General features: G+C 29.2%; 4 protein-coding genes across 6 annotated transcripts in view; 2 read left to right on the top strand and 2 right to left on the bottom strand.

The window, feature by feature from the left end:
* Cnep1r2 (CTD nuclear envelope phosphatase 1 regulatory subunit 2) overlaps window positions 1-1476 on the top strand; it is a 596488-nt gene extending 595012 nt beyond the window's left edge. The window contains exons 2-5 of one of the 3 annotated variants that reach the window (XM_065505157.1): window positions 502-563; window positions 678-755; window positions 831-965; window positions 1026-1476. In XM_065505157.1, coding sequence (XP_065361229.1) covers window positions 542-563; window positions 678-755; window positions 831-965; window positions 1026-1171 — 381 coding nt within the window. In that variant the 5' untranslated portion in view covers window positions 502-541 and the 3' untranslated portion in view covers window positions 1172-1476. Of the gene's footprint in view, window positions 1-316; window positions 564-677; window positions 756-830; window positions 966-1025 lie in introns of those variants that run through there. The other 2 variants (XM_065505156.1, XM_065505158.1) reach the window with 2 other exon arrangements.
* Window positions 1477-2221: 745 nt separating this feature from the next.
* LOC135955107 (uncharacterized) lies at window positions 2222-4388 on the bottom strand. Its single transcript, XM_065505408.1, has 3 exons — window positions 3430-4388; window positions 3029-3361; window positions 2222-2947 (listed from the first exon to the last, which is right to left on the bottom strand). Exons 1-3 carry the CDS (start codon window positions 4330-4332, stop codon window positions 2921-2923), a joined length of 1263 nt encoding a protein of 420 aa, XP_065361480.1. The 5' UTR covers window positions 4333-4388; the 3' UTR covers window positions 2222-2920.
* Window positions 4389-10192: 5804 nt separating this feature from the next.
* Window positions 10193-18249, bottom strand: part of LOC135954623 (CYFIP-related Rac1 interactor B) — a 69740-nt gene continuing 61683 nt past the window's right edge. Inside the window, exons 3-4 of the mRNA XM_065504817.1 lie at window positions 10955-11217; window positions 10193-10776 (exon numbers count right to left, since the gene is read on the bottom strand). Of these exons, the coding sequence (XP_065360889.1) occupies window positions 10512-10776; window positions 10955-11217 (528 nt within the window). The 3' untranslated portion in view covers window positions 10193-10511. The remainder of the gene's footprint in view (window positions 10777-10954; window positions 11218-18249) is intronic.
* Window positions 15003-16101, top strand: LOC135955138 (vacuolar protein-sorting-associated protein 36-like). The gene is made up of 2 exons (XM_065505445.1): window positions 15003-15098; window positions 15195-16101. The coding sequence occupies exons 1-2, from the start codon at window positions 15087-15089 to the stop codon at window positions 15996-15998; spliced, it is 816 nt and encodes a 271-aa protein (XP_065361517.1). The 5' UTR covers window positions 15003-15086; the 3' UTR covers window positions 15999-16101.

The raw sequence follows: 18249 nt of genomic DNA, 5'->3' as shown, positions 1-18249 counted from the left end.
GGAAAATAATAAAACCGACATAAATCAAAATCACTACAACATATTATATTGTTTTGCATTGATAGCTTAATTATAAATAAAAAACATTAAAATGTTTACATCTCTCTTAGTTTACGAGTTATAAGACATCAAAATCATTAAATATCTCCTATAATTAATAATATGAACAATATGGATATTAATGAATAGGCTTAAAATCAACATAGTTGTAATTTATATTTCCTATAAATTATGTGGCATCTCTTCAAATTCAGTAAAACAAAATAATTTTGTATCGCCCTGTTGAATGTCAACGCATCATATTTATTACGAATGTCAGACGGATAAAAAATAGCGAAAGATAGAAAAAGTTGAGAAAATGTAAATTTTTCCCTAAAATATTTATCTAATCATTAAAAAAATAATAGAAAATTACAAGCCAAATACAATTAAAGTGACTTTTGTAAATGTTATAAGCAATAAATATAAACCAGAAAGAAATTAAACCACAAAAACCTATTTTTTTGATAACAGCAATAAGAAAGTAAAGTGACAACAAAACATGGAACCATCCGCCTGTGAAGGTACCTGCCATTATATACTTTTACTAAAGTTAATTTTCATAATAAAAGAACAAATGAACTTTGACTTTGTAAAGGATAAGTTATTTATATTAATAATTTTCTATATAATTTTAGATTTAAAAGCCTTCGAAAGACGACTCACAGAGGTAGTGTCTTCCTATAAACCGTCGACCGTACGTTGGAGAAGTAAGTGTAAGATTACAAATGTAAAAGTTAAGAATTTAAATGAAACTAATATATATAATTTATCATGCTTAAAATTTAAAGTTGTGCTTGCTGTAATCTCACTGTGCACGGCCATTAGCGCTTGGTATTGGCTAAGAGATCCACGCACTTCGGTTGTGCCTCTTACGGAATCTCTGCTCATACATCCAGTTTTTACATTTGCCACCCTAATTTTAGGTAAGTTAAACAATTGATACATTTATAACATTTTAATAATTTACCTGTGTTTTCTTTTAGTTATACTATTTGTTTTTGGTATCCACAAATTGGTGATTGCTCCTCAAATTATAACTTCACGTATGCGTAGCGTTCTAAGCGATTTTAATATGAGCTGTGATGATACGGGGAAACTGATATTAAAACCTCGTCCTAATAACAATTAAAGTCTTTCTATAAAGTACCTTCTAGAAATGCTCGTTTTTTATTTCAGTTACGCCTTTCATTTATGTAGTGGGAAACGTTTAGTTTTTTATCCGGATCTCCTTTTTGTGAATTAGACTTTAGTTGATATCCTTCGTTGTCATTTACAATATATTTTATGTATTTTACAATTTTTCTATTACAATAGCATATGATTATTGTTGCAAAGACCACACCAACTAAACCAGCCTAATAATGTAATTTGTAAGTTATACAGAAAATAATGAAGTATCAAAATGAAATAAATTTTTAATCTTTTTTTAACAAATGCTAAATGTAAGTAAATATTTGTTATATTTGGAAGCTATTAAACAGACTTAAATATCACTACCATACACTTGTTGTATAAATATGAAATTAGTGAGAACTAAGTACTATCTGCTGAGATATGTATGTTTAAAATATTTAATGAACAAAATCATGAATTGATTTTGTGTATGAAACATTTGATATATGCCTGTAAATTCTGAAAATATCCTGAATCAGAGATCTCTTCTACTTCTTTCATATATTGATTTTCTGTTATAGACTATGTCGTTTTACTTTTTTCAAATATCGATAACTTCGTAAATATTGCGTTTTTTTGGAAATAAGTCTTTACCAATAACAAGTATACGATTTACCGAAAAGTAAATTGTCAGTTCAGGAGATTGTAAGAAAACCTTGTCTGCCAACAAAAATTGTCAGTTCACCCAGTTGTCAGATTATTGGTTGAGTTTATACAAAATCTCAACAAAAATTTAATGAATTATTTACAGGGGATTTAAAAATTAGGTATCTAAGTATAAAAACTGTTAAAAGAGAACGATCCTAATATAAAAAAGGATTAAATAGACTGACAGAATGTTATGTTACTTAATATGTAAATTGCCGCATAATCTCTTTACCCTCCCACCATGCTGACAAGTTATTATAATTTCATTGTCAGTCATAAACAAAATTAAGTAAGGGCTACGCTATCTATCCTACCCATACTTTTTTCATCAACTTTTGTAATTAAAAACAAATCAAAGTTAAAGACATTAAAGACAAATGTTAAATTATGTTTATTCAAAATTAAATAAATTAAAATAACAAGAAGGTAGAAGGAGTATTAAGATATACATATTTTAGAAAATTAATAATTATCGCAAGATAAAATATTTAAATATACATATCGCCCAAATTCAATGGTTTAATTAAAAATGATTATACATAGTGATTAATATGCAGTATGTAGGGTATTTATAAGTATGTAAGTATATTTGTTTATAAACTTAATATAAGTAAAAGTATTTAATTATTTTCATAAATTATATTGAAAACACATGAATTGCAATATTAAACGAACGTATATATATAAATATATGCTGTGTTTTCTTTTAAATAAATTCATTGTTAAATAATAACAAAAAGACGATGAAATACAAATAAAATTAACAATTTAACTTACGTTTATTTTGGGTCATCGAAGTCAGCAGGCCCCCGCCCGATTATATAATTGTGCTTATAAAAAAGAAAAAATTTAAGGAAAAGCAGACAAACATTAAACATAGAGGTTTTAATTTTGCATCAAGTACTTTCTTAATGTGTGCATTTTTAAATGCTTTTGTTGTTTTTCCCGTTTTATATAAAGCAATAATGAACATTATAATGTTTGATTTTTACTTACTAATATTGAAAATTTTTGGTGTTTGTGCTCTTTAAAATTTATGATACTTTAAGTGTCACTTTCATTGTTGGTTTTGATGCTGTGGAACCTGTATTGAATAAAAAATTAATGAAAATTACATCATAATACATAAATCCGATTGGAAGAAGGAAAATTATGTTACACTTACCATCAAAGCCGCCTCATCTAATATATCGTTCAGTGAACGCCTCAATTTCGCTCTAGCAAATGAAGCTTGTTCTGGTGGCAGGTTTCTCAATTCGGCGGCAATATATTCCCCTAAAGCCGTACTTGCGTCCTTTGATTGAGTGTAGGCGGATGGCAATGATAGGGGTGCCTCAAATGCCATTTCCTTTATATCCACATTGCTTGATGGTGTTGACGAAATTGTTGGAGTACTATTTCGGCTGCGTTTATTTCCAAAAGGACATGACGAAATTGATGTCAACTCATCGCTAAATCCGAATTCATCTGCGATCGATTCATCTGTGATTTCTGATTTCTGTAAGAATAAAAAAATAGTAAACGTCATATGTACATAATTCTAAAGTTTATCTTAAAATGCATTACCACTTGCATTGTTGAAATAGATTCCGTATCATGGCGTATTTTTGTTGTCTCCAAAAACATCATTGGTTTGAAGTATCGCCAAGCAATTTGAAATTCCTCATCAGCGCCTTGGCCTGATTCTTTTCTTTGAAGCTTTTGAAGATTTCGATTGAAAGTGATGCGGATATTCGCCCATTTTCCTTTGCAATCATTGATGCTTACAGGAATGGAATCTGCCACTTCCTGCCATAAATTCTCTTTGGGAAGTTTATATTCAGCGCAACCAACATCCCATAAACTTCGTCGTCCCTTAACTTCCTCAATTAATTTCATTATATCCTTATGCGTCCAAACTGACTCCACTTTTTTCCTGTAGGATTTCTTTTTTCGCCTTGTTTTTTTTGCGGCATCAGACTGTTTTGGCGATTGATCAAGAAAAGGCAGTTCATTTGACTGAAATCTGGATTCAAACATTTCTGTCTCCAAAAACATCATTGATTTAAAATATCGCCAAGTAATTTGAAGTTGCTCATCAGCGCCTTGTCCGGACATATTTCTTCGAAGCTTTAGAAGATTGGAATTGAAAGTGGTGCGGAGATTCGACCATTTTCCTTTGCAATCATTGAAGCTTACAGGAATGGAATCTGCCACTTCCTGCCATAACAAATCTTTGGGAAATTTATATTCAGCGCAACCAACATCCCATAAACCTCGTCGTCTCTCAACTTCCTCGATTAATTTCTTTACATCATCATGCATCCAAACTGACTCTACTTTTTTCCTGTACGATTTTTGTTTTCGCTTAAATTTTTTTCCGGCATCAGAGCCTACTGGTGATTGAACAAGAAATGGAGGTTCATTTTGCTGAAAGCTGCACTCAATCAATTCTGTTTTTACAATATCTTCAACTAAAAGGCATTCCATTTCTATTTACGATTTTCACTTTTTAACTTTCGCATAGCTTTAAATTTAAAATTTGGTAAAATTGAAAATACAAAAAGTATTTTTTTAGTGACCAATGTTTTTGCAGCGCTGCCAATACAAATATTTTTCAGACAATGTTGCCATTGTCAGGCAGAGACCTGCGCTGTTTCGGCTGTAAGCCGGCTGTAAGCCGGCTGAGCTTAGCCGCCGAATATATTCAACAGCCGTCGCCGCTGAAAAATATCATGAAATATCTTGGATGCAATAATCTTATGCTCCTTTATTCGAAATTTGTATTATCTTGAAATTTGTATTAATTAAACTTTTTAGAAACTTATCTTAAGACTAATTAAGAGATTTATCGTTCAACAGATTTATTTTTTTTTTGCGTCCTATATTTATATTCCTGCTAGTTAAAGTTTAAAGTTAACTGAAGACATTTTTTCAGTTTAATTTAACTCAAACAAAAAGTTCGAAAGAACTAATTCTTAATTCATTTTTTTTAAATCAAATAAAATGTGTACTAAACCATTTTATTAATTCAAAAGGTTTATTCCTTAGCCCCATTAACACGAAGACTGGATATGTATTAAATAATAGTTATACTGAGAGTTTTCATACAAACATAATTTTAACCGGCAGTATAACTATTAGTTAACGCATAACCCTTTTAATTCAATCTTTCAACTTTTTTTAATTCAATCTTTGGCAAAATAGCTCAATCATATTAAATGTTTCTTTAATTCAAATCTATTACAAAAAGACTTTTTTAAATTTGGATTAGTAGATTTGAATTAACAAAAAGTTAATAATTCATGAATTTTTAATTAATATCATTATGAATCAATTCAAATATGAATTAGTTTTTTTGGGAATGGAGTAAATTACTGACATATATACCCTTTATAAGGGTATAATTTCTATTGAAATTTACATTTCGAAGCCCCCAAATAACATCCAATACGATTGACACATCAATATATCCCCAATATTCCGGGTTCGGTAGCTATTTAAATTGGGGAAAATAAGCAAATAAACGTAGTCGTGATTTTTTACCTATTTTTATACCCATCACCTTTCTGTTTGTAATTTCTATATTTTTCATTTACGACACCATAAAGTAAGTATATATTCTGGATCGTTATAGATAGCGGAGTCGATATAGCCATGTTCGTATGTCCATATGTATGTTGAAATCAATTTTCCGAAGCCCCCTAATAACTTACATACATGACTGATACGTCATTATATGCCATATAGTCCAACTTAGGTTGCTATATAAAATCGGATCTATATGTGGATTACTAAGTCATAGACAATATTGATATCTAATGAAAGACATTTCAAAAACCTTTCCAACCTTGTAAATTCAGACCAAAATCAAATTTTTTTTTACCAAAAAAAAAAAAATTTCAATATAATTCCAGTAGTTAGTATCACAGCAATTGTATTTAAGTTGACGCTGTCGAAACGTACTAACCGTACGATTTTATTTGTTTTGTATTTTCATAAATTCAAAACCAAGCCCATGGGACCATATATTGCTCATGTTCTAACTCATCAAAAATATTTGCCAAATTTGTGCTCAACGAAATGGCAATGTCAATTTTAATTTAACGGTCAGTTACGGCTTCCTGTTTATAAACATTTCCATCAATAGAAACGTTTACTTATCAACAATGTTGATAACACGTTGTTATTAACATTGTTTATTCATGAAACTACTAGAAGATGCCACTGTCTATATAAATAGTAACTGCGAGTTGCAGAGCATTCTAAAAAACGTAGGCGCTGTTAGACTCAACACCAACTGTATTAAAAGAGAGTGTGTGTTAATTTAAATAAATAAAGAGTTGTTACAATTTTTAAACTACTATCACTTTTATTTGCATTTAAAGTAATACGGTTTATTTAAAGGAAGTAAAAATCCGTTTTTAAAAGGTATGTTTTTATATTTTGGACTTTTGACCAAAAATTGATATACAACTGAAAATCTTTTTAACTTAAAAACTTTTGTTTTTGGTTAAACTATGTTATGCCTACGACTGACTATTCGCTGAAGTTGAATAATTTTTTAAATAAAATTAATTGATTATTAAGGTTTACGGTTTTCTTTACTAATAGATTTTATTTTATTTTAATTTCTCTTTTCTTTAATTTCTTATATAAATACATGATTTTGCTTTAAATTAATTTTAGTTGTTTTGTTATATCTTTCTTGTTCTTTAAATTTTTGGTACAAACATTATTTATATAATTTTTTTATTATTATTAATATTAATTAAATTTAGTTTAATACAATAGAAAAAGAAGAAAAATAAACTATATGAATACAAATACTACAAATTCTTGTGTTTTATTTGCGCATAAAATATTTTATTTTCTTGTTTACAAATTTGTTTACGTTTTTATATAATTTTTTTTTTTTTGTTCAAAAACAATTAAATGCAATTTGTTGGGTTTAAATATACATATACAAACATATTAGTTAAAAAAGAATAAAAATATAATTTTGATTGAACTCATTTTTTTTAATTAATAAAGACGAACTACAGTAGATTGGTTATATGAAAAGGTGAAAAATGAAAGCACTTTAATATTTATTCATTAATACATAAGTTTTTACCTTGGATAGTTTGTAGAAATTATCAAGGTTTTTCATATTTTTAATGTTTTTGTTATAAGCCACAATAAAGTTTATATTGTTAGTTGTTTTTTTTTCATGAATCACTTATTGTTTAAGGACTTTGGGTATAAAAAAGTATTGGTTGTGTGTATTAAAAATTTTGCGCTAAAAGTAGTTTATTTATGATTTTTTAGTTTCTAAAATATGTAGAATTTTTTGTAGGTTTTTTTTTAAAAAAAAAGGTTTTCAACAACATGCGTATAATGTTTTAATTGATTATGATTAAAAGTTTAAATTTGTTGAAGGTCAATGAAAGAGAACTTTTCTGATATCTCTATTTAAATATTGTTTGGATTTTCTTTCTTTAAATAAGATAAAAATATGACAAATTTTATTTTAAAAAATGTATGGAAATACTTAGTTGTGTATTGAAAACCTTTTCTATAATTTATATTTTATTTAAAACTATAGGGGACTTTTATAAAATTACAATTATGTATTTGCCATTTAATATGTATTATTTTAAATTATTTTTATATTTCTTTATCAATTATTTACTAAATTTTTGTTATTTTTTATTAATTGCATAAATTTTACTCCATCATGTATGATATAATTTGAATTTTCTCTTAAGGAAATTTGTTTAATTATAACTTTATAAGTTTATATGTTATTTTTACAATATAAATCCTCTTTAGACAAAAACATGTGAAAACAGGATTTTCTTTATTAAAAACAAACAAAAAAAAATTACAATATTTGTTTTATATTTATAAAAAATTTGGAAAAAACATTATTTTTTTTTATATTTATCTAAATTTTGTTTAAATATTTAGGGAATTATTTTATAAAAGGATATGGACTCATTATTGTTTCAATAATTAAATGCATATTGTGGTAAATCTAATTGACACCAGCAAAACGTAAAAAAAAGATGAGAGAATATGAAAAAGAAATGATTAATTCAAATAAAACATAATATGCATAGAATCTAAATAAAAAAAAATCACATACATATAAAATAATAATTACTTATTTATACAACAATCGATACACTGTTTTCACTATAATTTAATTACTTAACAAACAAACAGCTATATAAAATATACTAAAATGTTAAGAAAAGTTAATTCTTGTTTTCTTTAAATGTAGCCTTTCACTTTGTTTAACTATGGCAAATGTAGAGAGAGTTTTAATTATATGAGTTAAAATATATAGATTATAATTTACGTTATGTTTGCCATAACTTTTTCAAAACATAAAGAAAATGCAAACACTTTGCAATTTAAAATTTAATTTTCAGGAAAAAAACGATTTATATTCCAAAGAAGTCTTAAATGATCATAATACTTCTGAATCTAAAAAACATACCAATTTTTAGATTCTGCATTAATTTGAAAACTTCTTTTGCCTATGCAAATTCGATCTTTTGATTTTAAAATATAGTTAAGCAGTAGTTAAGAAGAAACTCTAATGTCTATTTGGTTAAAACAGACACAACAATCTGCAATGGGTATATTAAGAACTAAAGTTGCGTTGTGAGTTTCCATGATGATATTACCGATGCCACCTGGCAGCTATAATTAATTATCTGTTGCTAAATTGTCAACCACAAATTTGTGGTTGCCCTACGACAAGCCAACTGAAGTTCGGTTGCCATCCATAACCGACCCCCAAAATTCTTATTGTTTTTGCCCGAAAACCTCTATATGAATTTGGTTCAAACTTTGTCATATCTACATTTATTTCTTAAATACTGAGTAACAAAACATATAATACAATAAATATGAGAATCTTTAGAGATTCAAGTTTTTGGTATTTATTACAGAAAGTAAAAAAGTGGAAGCATTTGCTTCTATAACCCTTAATTGACAAATCCTCAATTCTGCAAATCGCGTACATTGAAACGATTTACAGAACACCAAAATATGTGCATTCGTTTTAAAACCAGTACACGAATCATGTGTGCCAAATGTATTTTTTTTTGTAGAGGAAGGCAGTTTCAAGTAAAATGCCCAAATCAGACTTAATTGGGCGGGCGGTGTCCTTTGATGTTTTCGTAAAGCACCATTACCAAAAAGTGTTTTTGAGAAACCTCTAACAAGTTATATTCAAAAATTATGATTCAATATTCTAACAAGACTTAGTCCCAGCACTTAACGGCAGGGAAAGTTAAGGTCCAAAGTATGTTTGGCTTATTATGAAAACAAGGATCATGCTAATCGGCGCGTGACATGTAATTTTATTATAGGTTTCGAACTTTTTAATAATTAGACTTCGAGAAAATATTCGAATTGGGCCGAAGTATTCATAATTCGAGAAATATTTGACAGAATATCGAGACTAAAATTAAAAAAATACAGAGATAATGCAATTTTGAAAGAGAAACATGCTTTATAAATTTGGTGATGCATAAATTATTGTAGAAAATTTAGATTTGTCTTGAACTAACAAATGTTAGATACCGATCGGTTAATATTCTGCCTTAAAGCGCGATTTCTGTGGGATTCTATTAATCTTATTTTTTGCACCTATTTCTACAACTATATTAGATTCCATTAATTTAAGACAAACTCTTCTATTTTTTTTAATGGACATTTTTAGAAGAGTCATTTTGAAAATTTGGCTGAATTATTATAAACAAAGAAATTAAATACACTTCGAAAATTACTAGGTAATAATTCATCAAAATAATTTTCTAGTTTCCCTATTATTGGCTACTGAATTAAAAAATCACCAAAAGATATTAATATTAAAGGAATATATAATTCATATAAATATATTTATCTGTTTCGGGAAGAGATTTTCGCTAGAACATTTCTGTGTTTTAGAAGGGGATTGTTTTCTAGAAAATTTACATTATTATCTAACTTTAATGGACATGGAAAGTTTCCAGATTGTTGTAAACATAAATGATAAGTAAATTTTGAGGTTATGAAGAAAATTAAATGTCAAATAATGAAATGTCAAGGATGACAGCTCAATCCTTTGACATTTATTTAGTAAAAACTTGGGATATGTTAACCATGGAACGCAACACTCGTGAACAATGAATTTTAGCTGTGAAAATTTACTATCAAAATGCTGAAAATTTTTGCTATATCACTTCGTAAAATTCAAACAGTTTTTCCTCGTAATGAGGCTCCCACATCAAAATAACTCTTACATTAATTCCCTAGTTATTATGTTGGCTACTGAATTAACAAATCAACGCTTTAATTAAAACATCTAAAATCGAAAATAAAATACATATGTTGTATATTGCTGGTGATTTATATAAATATAAATAAGTTGGTAGGTTGAGTTGCTATTATTGGTTTTTGGTACAACCGCAACTTTTAGTTTAAAAATAATAAAAAAAATATTAAACTTAAATAAAAAAAAAACACATTAAAATAAAACAAACACATAGTACATACATATTTAAAATATAAAAAAAAATAATAATAAAAATAAAAATACATAAAATAAACGGTGTTTTTCAGTTTTTCGAAAAATGCTAACAACAGCACACTTCATCTATTTGCTTTAAAATACGGCTCCTCTTTGTGTATTATGCTGCCAATAAATTTCGTATATTTTTGGGCGTATTTTCTTCATTTAAGTGTTTGGTTGTATACCGCAGAGCATTGAGCAGGGGTTCTGCTTTTATGGCTGGCTGAGCTTGCAATAGTCGTACACAACCTTTGACATCGACATGAGCACCGCGTGCAAACGCCCCCACTGGATGGACATGATCGTATAGAATAACTAGACCGACCATAACTCTTAAAACAAGCAGGTGGGTTTCTTCACGTTCGATTTGTTGTAGGAGTTTACTGGGAATAGGAAAAAAAAATAGAAATGAAAAATAGTTAAAAATATTTATAAAAAAGGATGATATGTAAATTGATGATTTATTAAGAGTTAGGTTTGCTTAAGTTAGTTTTACTAAAGCAATGAAGTATTTAAATGAAATCTATCCAAACTATTCTTAGTAAATATTTAACTACTTACGGATTTTCCAACATTCTCAGACACACTTTAGCCATTGTTCCCAGTGTTTCTGTTGTATTTTCCACATCATCAGCATTATCATTCACAAATTTCGAGGTAGCTTCACTTAAAACTTTTAACATTGGTGTGGCATGGGCATAAAACAATGACATACGATTCGCCAATTCGGTTGGTACCAACATATTATTTGTGGCATCAATACGTTGTCGACTGACGATACGTCTGTAATAACTGAAATCATTTTGTATCGCAGGTGTTTTCATCTGAAATTAGAAAAAAGAGCAACATTAACAAAATTTGCTAAAATTATTCTTAAATTTACAATTAAAGTTCGTGGGACAATTAAAATTTGTAAAAAAAAAGATATTTAAAATAATGCTTTCTTCATTTTTGATTAAAATATGCAAATACATCATATTACATACATATGTGTACACTATTTTAAACTTTTACTATCAGAAATAACCAAGTAATAACCATAATTCAAAACAATGTATCATCAAGTGCACAAAATAACGTTTTGAGTAATTAATTACCTTACTTTAAATTTGTTGCAATTGAATTTTTTACAGTCTTTATGAAAATTTAATGAAGTACCTTATTTATACCCTTCACCTTCGTGAGAAGGGTATATATAAGTTTGTCATTCCGTTTGTAATTTCTAAATTTTTCATTTCCGACCCTATAAAGTATATATATACTGGATCCTTATAGATAGCGGAGTCGATTAAGCCATGTCCGTCTGTTGAAATCAATTTTCTGAAGACCCCAGATATCCTCGGGATCCAAATCTTCAATAATTCTGTCAGACATGCTTTCGAGAAGTTTCCTATTTAAAATCAGCAAAATCGGTCCACAAATGTCTGAGATATGAGAAAAAAACCAGGACAACCTCGATTTTTGACCTATATCCGGATTACTAAGTCATTAATATAGATAATATGTATATCTAATGATAGATATTTCAAAGACCTTTGCAACGACGTATATAAGACTATAGTTAGTTGGACCTACAATGGGTCAAAATCGGAAAAAATATTTTTTAAACCGAATTTTTTTTTCACCAGAAAAAAAAATTTAAAAAAAAAAATTAAAATTTAGAAAATTTATAAAAAAAAATATATTAAAATAACAATTCGAAAAAATTTTTTTTCCAAAAAATGAAAAACAACTTTGGAAAAAATAAATAAATTTTGTTTACCTAAAAATATTTAAAATTTGTATTTTGCTCTTTTACTTGTTTTTATTTAATTTTTTATTTTTTCATACAAATTTATATTGATGATACGTTATTTTGGTTTTATAAAACAACAATTCAAAATAACGTAAGACACATAGCATAAAGTGTACTTTAAAAAATTATTTTTTTTTATATATTTCTAGTTTCATTGTAATTCAGATTTGAAAATTTTGTTTCAATATCTCAAATAGTTTTCATTTCAAATCGTTTTAGGCTTCTCCTATAAACTTATGAAAAATAATGTTACGTCATTTTGTCTGTCAAATGATGAAATGTCAAAAATTGAGCTGTCATCTTCTGACATTTATTTTGTACAAACTTTGTACACTTTAACTATGAAATGCTGAATTTGAAGGTACCACATCGTTAAATTCGAGTAATTTTTCTTCTATGGCTTCAGCAAGATTGCACCACGAGCCACACAGCTATAAAATGCAGGAAGTTTTGCTTTACTTCTTTAATTTGAAAAAAAGTGCCGCTGAAGCACACCCATTGCTCACCAAAGCTTATGATGAATGTGTTCCATCAGTTTTAACGTGCAAGAGATGGTTTGTGCCAGCCAAAAAAAAGCCAAGCATTGGAGGCATTACTCCATGAAGATTGTTGTAATACTCAACATGAGCTTGCAAAATCAGTGGGACCTACTCGAGCAGCAATTTCAAAATGAGCAGCAGAATTCATTCAATATCAGGGAAATCGGGTACCATACGAATTGAAGCCGAGAGACCTTGAAAGACGATTTTGCATGTCTGAAATGCTGTTTGAACGCTATAAAAGAAAATCATTTTTGCACCGAATCATTACGATGAAAAATGGATTCATTACGGAAACCAAAAGCGTGAAAGATCGTATGTGAAGACCGGCCAACCTTCGAATCGACACCAAAGCCAAATATCAATGGCGCTAAGGTAATTCTCTGTATTTGGTGGGAGCACCACCTGACCAGAGCACCACAGGGAACATGTACCGAATGCAACTGATTCGTTTGTAGCTTGCATTGACCTAAAAATCGGTTGATGCTTCATGTTCTTGGCTCGGAATCTAAATGTTGCCAGAAAGATGGGAAAAGGTCATATCTAACAATGGACAATACTTTATATCGTCAAATGTTTCAAAATAAAAGCATCAAATTTTAAAAAATCTCGCATTTCTAAGATATACACCCAACATGTTACTCGATTTTGTTTTCAATATCGACTCCGCTATCTATAACGATCCAGAATATTTATAAATGCAAATTGTAGACATTTCAAATGGAATGACAAACTTACATATATAGATATGACCTTAAAACTCATGGTGAAGGGTTTAAAAAGAGTTTTAAAACAATTTTTCTACGTAACCTCAAATTTGCCAACCCAGTAGAACATCCTCCCATTTCGTAATGGAATGTGTGAAGTGTCATTAGATATCAGAATCGTGTTCACATTATCACTGAATTATACCGAGGAGACAGCTGTCCGAATTTCCGAATTATATAATTAGCAGAATTGAATTTAAAAATTTAATATAATTCTCTGTCGCTTAATTTCTCGATTTGGCAATGTCGCCTTTGGACTATTTTCTCTGGGGCCATGAACCGGATTTACATGACCAAACCAACTGATTCTTTGAAAAATACGTTTTTACAAAATGTGGTTCAAAGTTGTTGAAAAAAGAGAGCCTGCAACACACTATCCATAATTTTGCAGACTAGCTCCTAGTATAAACCCTGTTGTCATTATATATCAGATTACGTACACTCCATTCCTGATTGAATGGAATTAAAACTTTGAACAACGTTCCAAAGACCGTAAGAGTATTTTCAAAGTCGTAGGCAGAAGCTTGGTTCAGGAACGAGGTCATCAAGCTTAAGATTATTGTGGGCTATCTGCTTTATTATTTATTAAGAGTCTCGGAAGGACTAGGAAAACAAAGATAATATTTTGATAGAAAGAGATTTTCGATCATCAATATTCTTTTCCAAAGAAACATATAAGCCAGATCTTATAGAATTATCATTGAATTTAGTAACTTTTCTTTAAGCAAACATTAGTACCATCAATAAGGTAAAGTACCTGCATAGGGTATAAATAAAAACTAAAAGTACTAAATATGGAAGTGGCGGTACTAAAGAGAAAAACTATTGAATATTTCATCAACTAAAAAAAAAATCATTTACATATTTAGTTGTTTATTACAATAGATTAAACTGGTTTCACGTTTCATTCATTAATCACAGTTGCATATAAATAATCTAACCTAAAAATAGGTTTGAATTGAAAACTTTTTACAATAACTTACAGTGTTAATTGTAAAATAACTGAGAAATTAAACTTTAAGAATTTTACATAAACTCAGAATTAAATAAAAACAAATTAGAATATGAGGATGTGAAAATTTACTTAAGCCAACAAACTGAGAGAGACGTGTTTGAGATTATCAGAGGTGAAAATTACGTGATTTGACAAATTAAGAGTATTAAATTACATACATAAATAAATAATAAAAAACAATTTGTGCGTTAGATGTTCACTACAAAAATAGTATCTGTAAGTAACAAATTTGTTTATTTATTCACTTAAACCTATTAATGTTTACTAAAAGATGACTTCAACAATAATAATAAAACAACAACAACAAAAAGTAAAAATTAACATAAATCGTAATTATTTTTCCATATGAAATAATTCAAATAAATTTTGAGTTCAGGGAAAAACGTGAGGTTTTGTGCAAACGAGAGATTTCTCAGCCACATGGAAACGAATGGATGGGACTGAGCGAGCGACACCTCTCATTAACAAGGTTCTAAATTAAAATTTTTAGTTTTTTTTTTGTTTAAATTTCTTTATATAAATAGTGATGTCAATAAGTTAATTTTTGTAGTTTTCAAATAAAATTCATTAAAACAACATGTTGATTAAGGTAAGTTATTACATATTATACAAATTTTGCATAATTTAAATTTTAATCAAATTAATATTTTGCAATTTAAATCATTTTCCTTTTCTTTATTATTAGATAAACTGGCATTTATGTGTGTTTTTATTAATATTCAACTATTTCCACTATGGCGGAACTGTAAACTATAATCCATATGCAAGTAATCAACCTCACCTGTTACATGCCACAAATAGTGATAATGATGACTACAAAAACAATGCACCACAACCTGCCACCAATGATTACACTGTTTATAGACAATCTCAGCAAAATCTACAAGGAAATTCTAATTATCAACAATTGTATCGTTATTATTACACTCCACCATATCAGCAACAGATGCAGCCACCTCAACCCACACAACTATGGTCTGGTCCACCCATAGTAGTTGAGGATGACATTCAACAACAACAACAGCAGTCGTCATCAACAGCAAATATTCCACCAACATTGTACCAACAACGTTCTACTACTACAAGTAGCATGTTATTGCCATCTCTACATAGGAATTCGAAAGCACTACCACCGCCAGTTTATAGCCCACAAAATACTCGTACTACCCAGTTTGATTATAACAACAACAATAACCATAATATTGTTTATCATAGAGATTTTAGACATCAAATTGATGCCATACCTGAATCAAAACACACTACACAACCAGACATCGTATCTTGGAATAATCAACAGCAACAACATCAGCTACTGGAGCCCCAACAACAACAGGAGCCACAACAATTTTATGCCACTAATACGAATTTACGTTACAATGGAATTTCAAATGATTTAACTTCATTGAGAAAAGATAATGTACCAGATTATGGAGAACATTTTAAACGTTATTTAGAAAATAATCCACATAGAATTAGACCAATATATTAGATTAGAATGGAGGCAGAAGAAAGTGATAATAAAAAATGCTAAATAGAACAAGTAAGAAAGTATGATCGGTTAGGCAGGACAAGGCTTTACCCTACACCATTTGAGATGCTATAGTAGGTAATAATATAAGTATGTATATTTAATAAAATTGTTATTTTGTATAAGAAGTTTCTTGTTGTTTATTATACTTCCAGACTCATATCTCTAGAGTCCAATTCAGGTAAAACTGGTTGTCTGAATCATGTATTATGTTACAAAAACCTATTTTTAACTTGAGTGATTTTGTTTCCAAACTAGAGTTCCTAATTTTCCCAACTTTTTTCATTCTTGGGAAATATTAAAAACTAGCTGACCCGACAGACTTTGTCCTGTCCAAGCAACAACAGCATACATGTAAAAATCAATGTACATATTTTGAGTTTTTATATAAGTACTTACCGAATTTAGATATTTTGAGTTTTTATATAAAAAATCGATTTTTTTTTCGAAATATGAGTGATCACAGATCGAGCTGCTTTTCTTGATTAAACGCTTATTTGCGAAGTTATTAGAGATTTGAGATATTGTGAGTTTGTATTTAAAAAATCGATTTTTGTTCACAAATATGAGTGATCACAGATCGAGCTGCTTTTCTTGATTAAACGCTTATTTGCGAAGTTATTAGAGATTTGAGATATTGTGAGTTTGTATTTAAAAAATCGATTTTTGTTCACAAATATGAGTGATCACAGATCGAGCTCCTTTTCTTGATTAAACGCTTATTGGCCAAGATATTAGCGATTTTAGATATTTTTTTAGTTTTTATATAAAAAATCTATTTTTGTTCAGAAATATGAGTGATCACAGATCGTGCGTAAAAAAATTTTGTGGACTATTGCCAACATTTAAAAAAAAAATAGTCAAATCGGTCCAGGCGTTCTGCGATTTTAGATATATCGAAACAAAGTGGGCGTGGTAAATTTTCCTTGCGTATTTTACTACGACCATTTAAAAACAAATTATCCAAATAGTCGTTTTCCGATTTTAGATAAATCGAAAAAAGTGGGCGTGGTCAATTTTTCCTTCAGTAAAAACTTAAATTGGATAACTACGAATATTTAAACAAAAAGTTAGCCAAATCGGTGTAGACGTTTTCCGATTTTAGATTAATTTCAAAAGATCATTTTAAAAAAAATTGTCTAAATCGGTTCGTCCGTTCTCAACTGATGAAATTACCAACGAACGACAATTGATTTTTATTTATATAGATAGATAACGGTTAATTTCCGGCAATTTTTTAATACTAAATTAGGCCAAACATCAGTAAAATCCCAATTCAACATATAAAGAGTATGTCTTAAGAACGCGACATTTTTCTGGCAACATATTGATGCTGAGCCAAAGAACTGCTCATTTTTTGAGGCCAAGAACGAATCAAGCCAATATCGGATACTCTGTTCCAAAGTGAAGTGTATTCCAGAGGGGACGTTCTGCATCGATCTAAGCAAATAGTAGTCGGGCGGTTCGCGGTCTGGACTATAAAGCGGGGGAGGCAAAACTTCCCAACCACTTCATTCTAATTGTAACATGTGGCCTAGCGTTGTCATGATGGAATATTACGGTTTCATGTCTGGCCGCATATTTTCGTCCAATGCTCGTTTCAAACGAATCAGTTGATGGTCTGACTAGATTTCAGCAGCCCATAATAGATAGGAACCTTTCGGTCCCACCAAATACAGACCATTACCTTAGCGCCGTGGATATTTGGATTTGGTATCGATTCGGCTGGTTGGCTGGACTTCGATCTCTGACGCTTCGGGTTATCGTAATGGTTCTATTTTTCGTCACAAGTAATGATGTGCAAAAATTATTTTCTTTTATAGCGTTCAAGCAGCACTTCAGACATACACAGAGAAAACAGATTTGTAATTATTTGTTTAAGAAAAAAAAAACAACAACAATTTGATAATAGGAATCAAACAATAACAAATTAAAATCCCACTTGATTTTATTTTAATGAACAATTATTCAATTGCAATGCAAGGGGCTTTACAATTTATAATGATCTGACCAGCGGCAAGCTTTAGGTGTCAATTTATATAAAATGAGTTTTATTTTCTGAGTTGTATGCGAACTTTTATTTTTACGTTGAAAAATAACTGTTTTAGGTGGATTTTTATTTTTAAAGCCACAAAATAAATGTTATAAAATAACTTTTTTGATAACACTTATAACCGTAACGGTCCCTGGTTATTTCGGTAACGATTGTCAA

Source organism: Calliphora vicina, chromosome 3 (genome assembly GCF_958450345.1).
Source record: "Calliphora vicina chromosome 3, idCalVici1.1, whole genome shotgun sequence".
NCBI classification, from domain to species: domain Eukaryota; kingdom Metazoa; phylum Arthropoda; class Insecta; order Diptera; family Calliphoridae; genus Calliphora; species Calliphora vicina.
The sequence above is the reverse complement of the archived record's forward strand: the minus strand, read 5'-3'. Positions and strand labels throughout refer to the sequence as shown.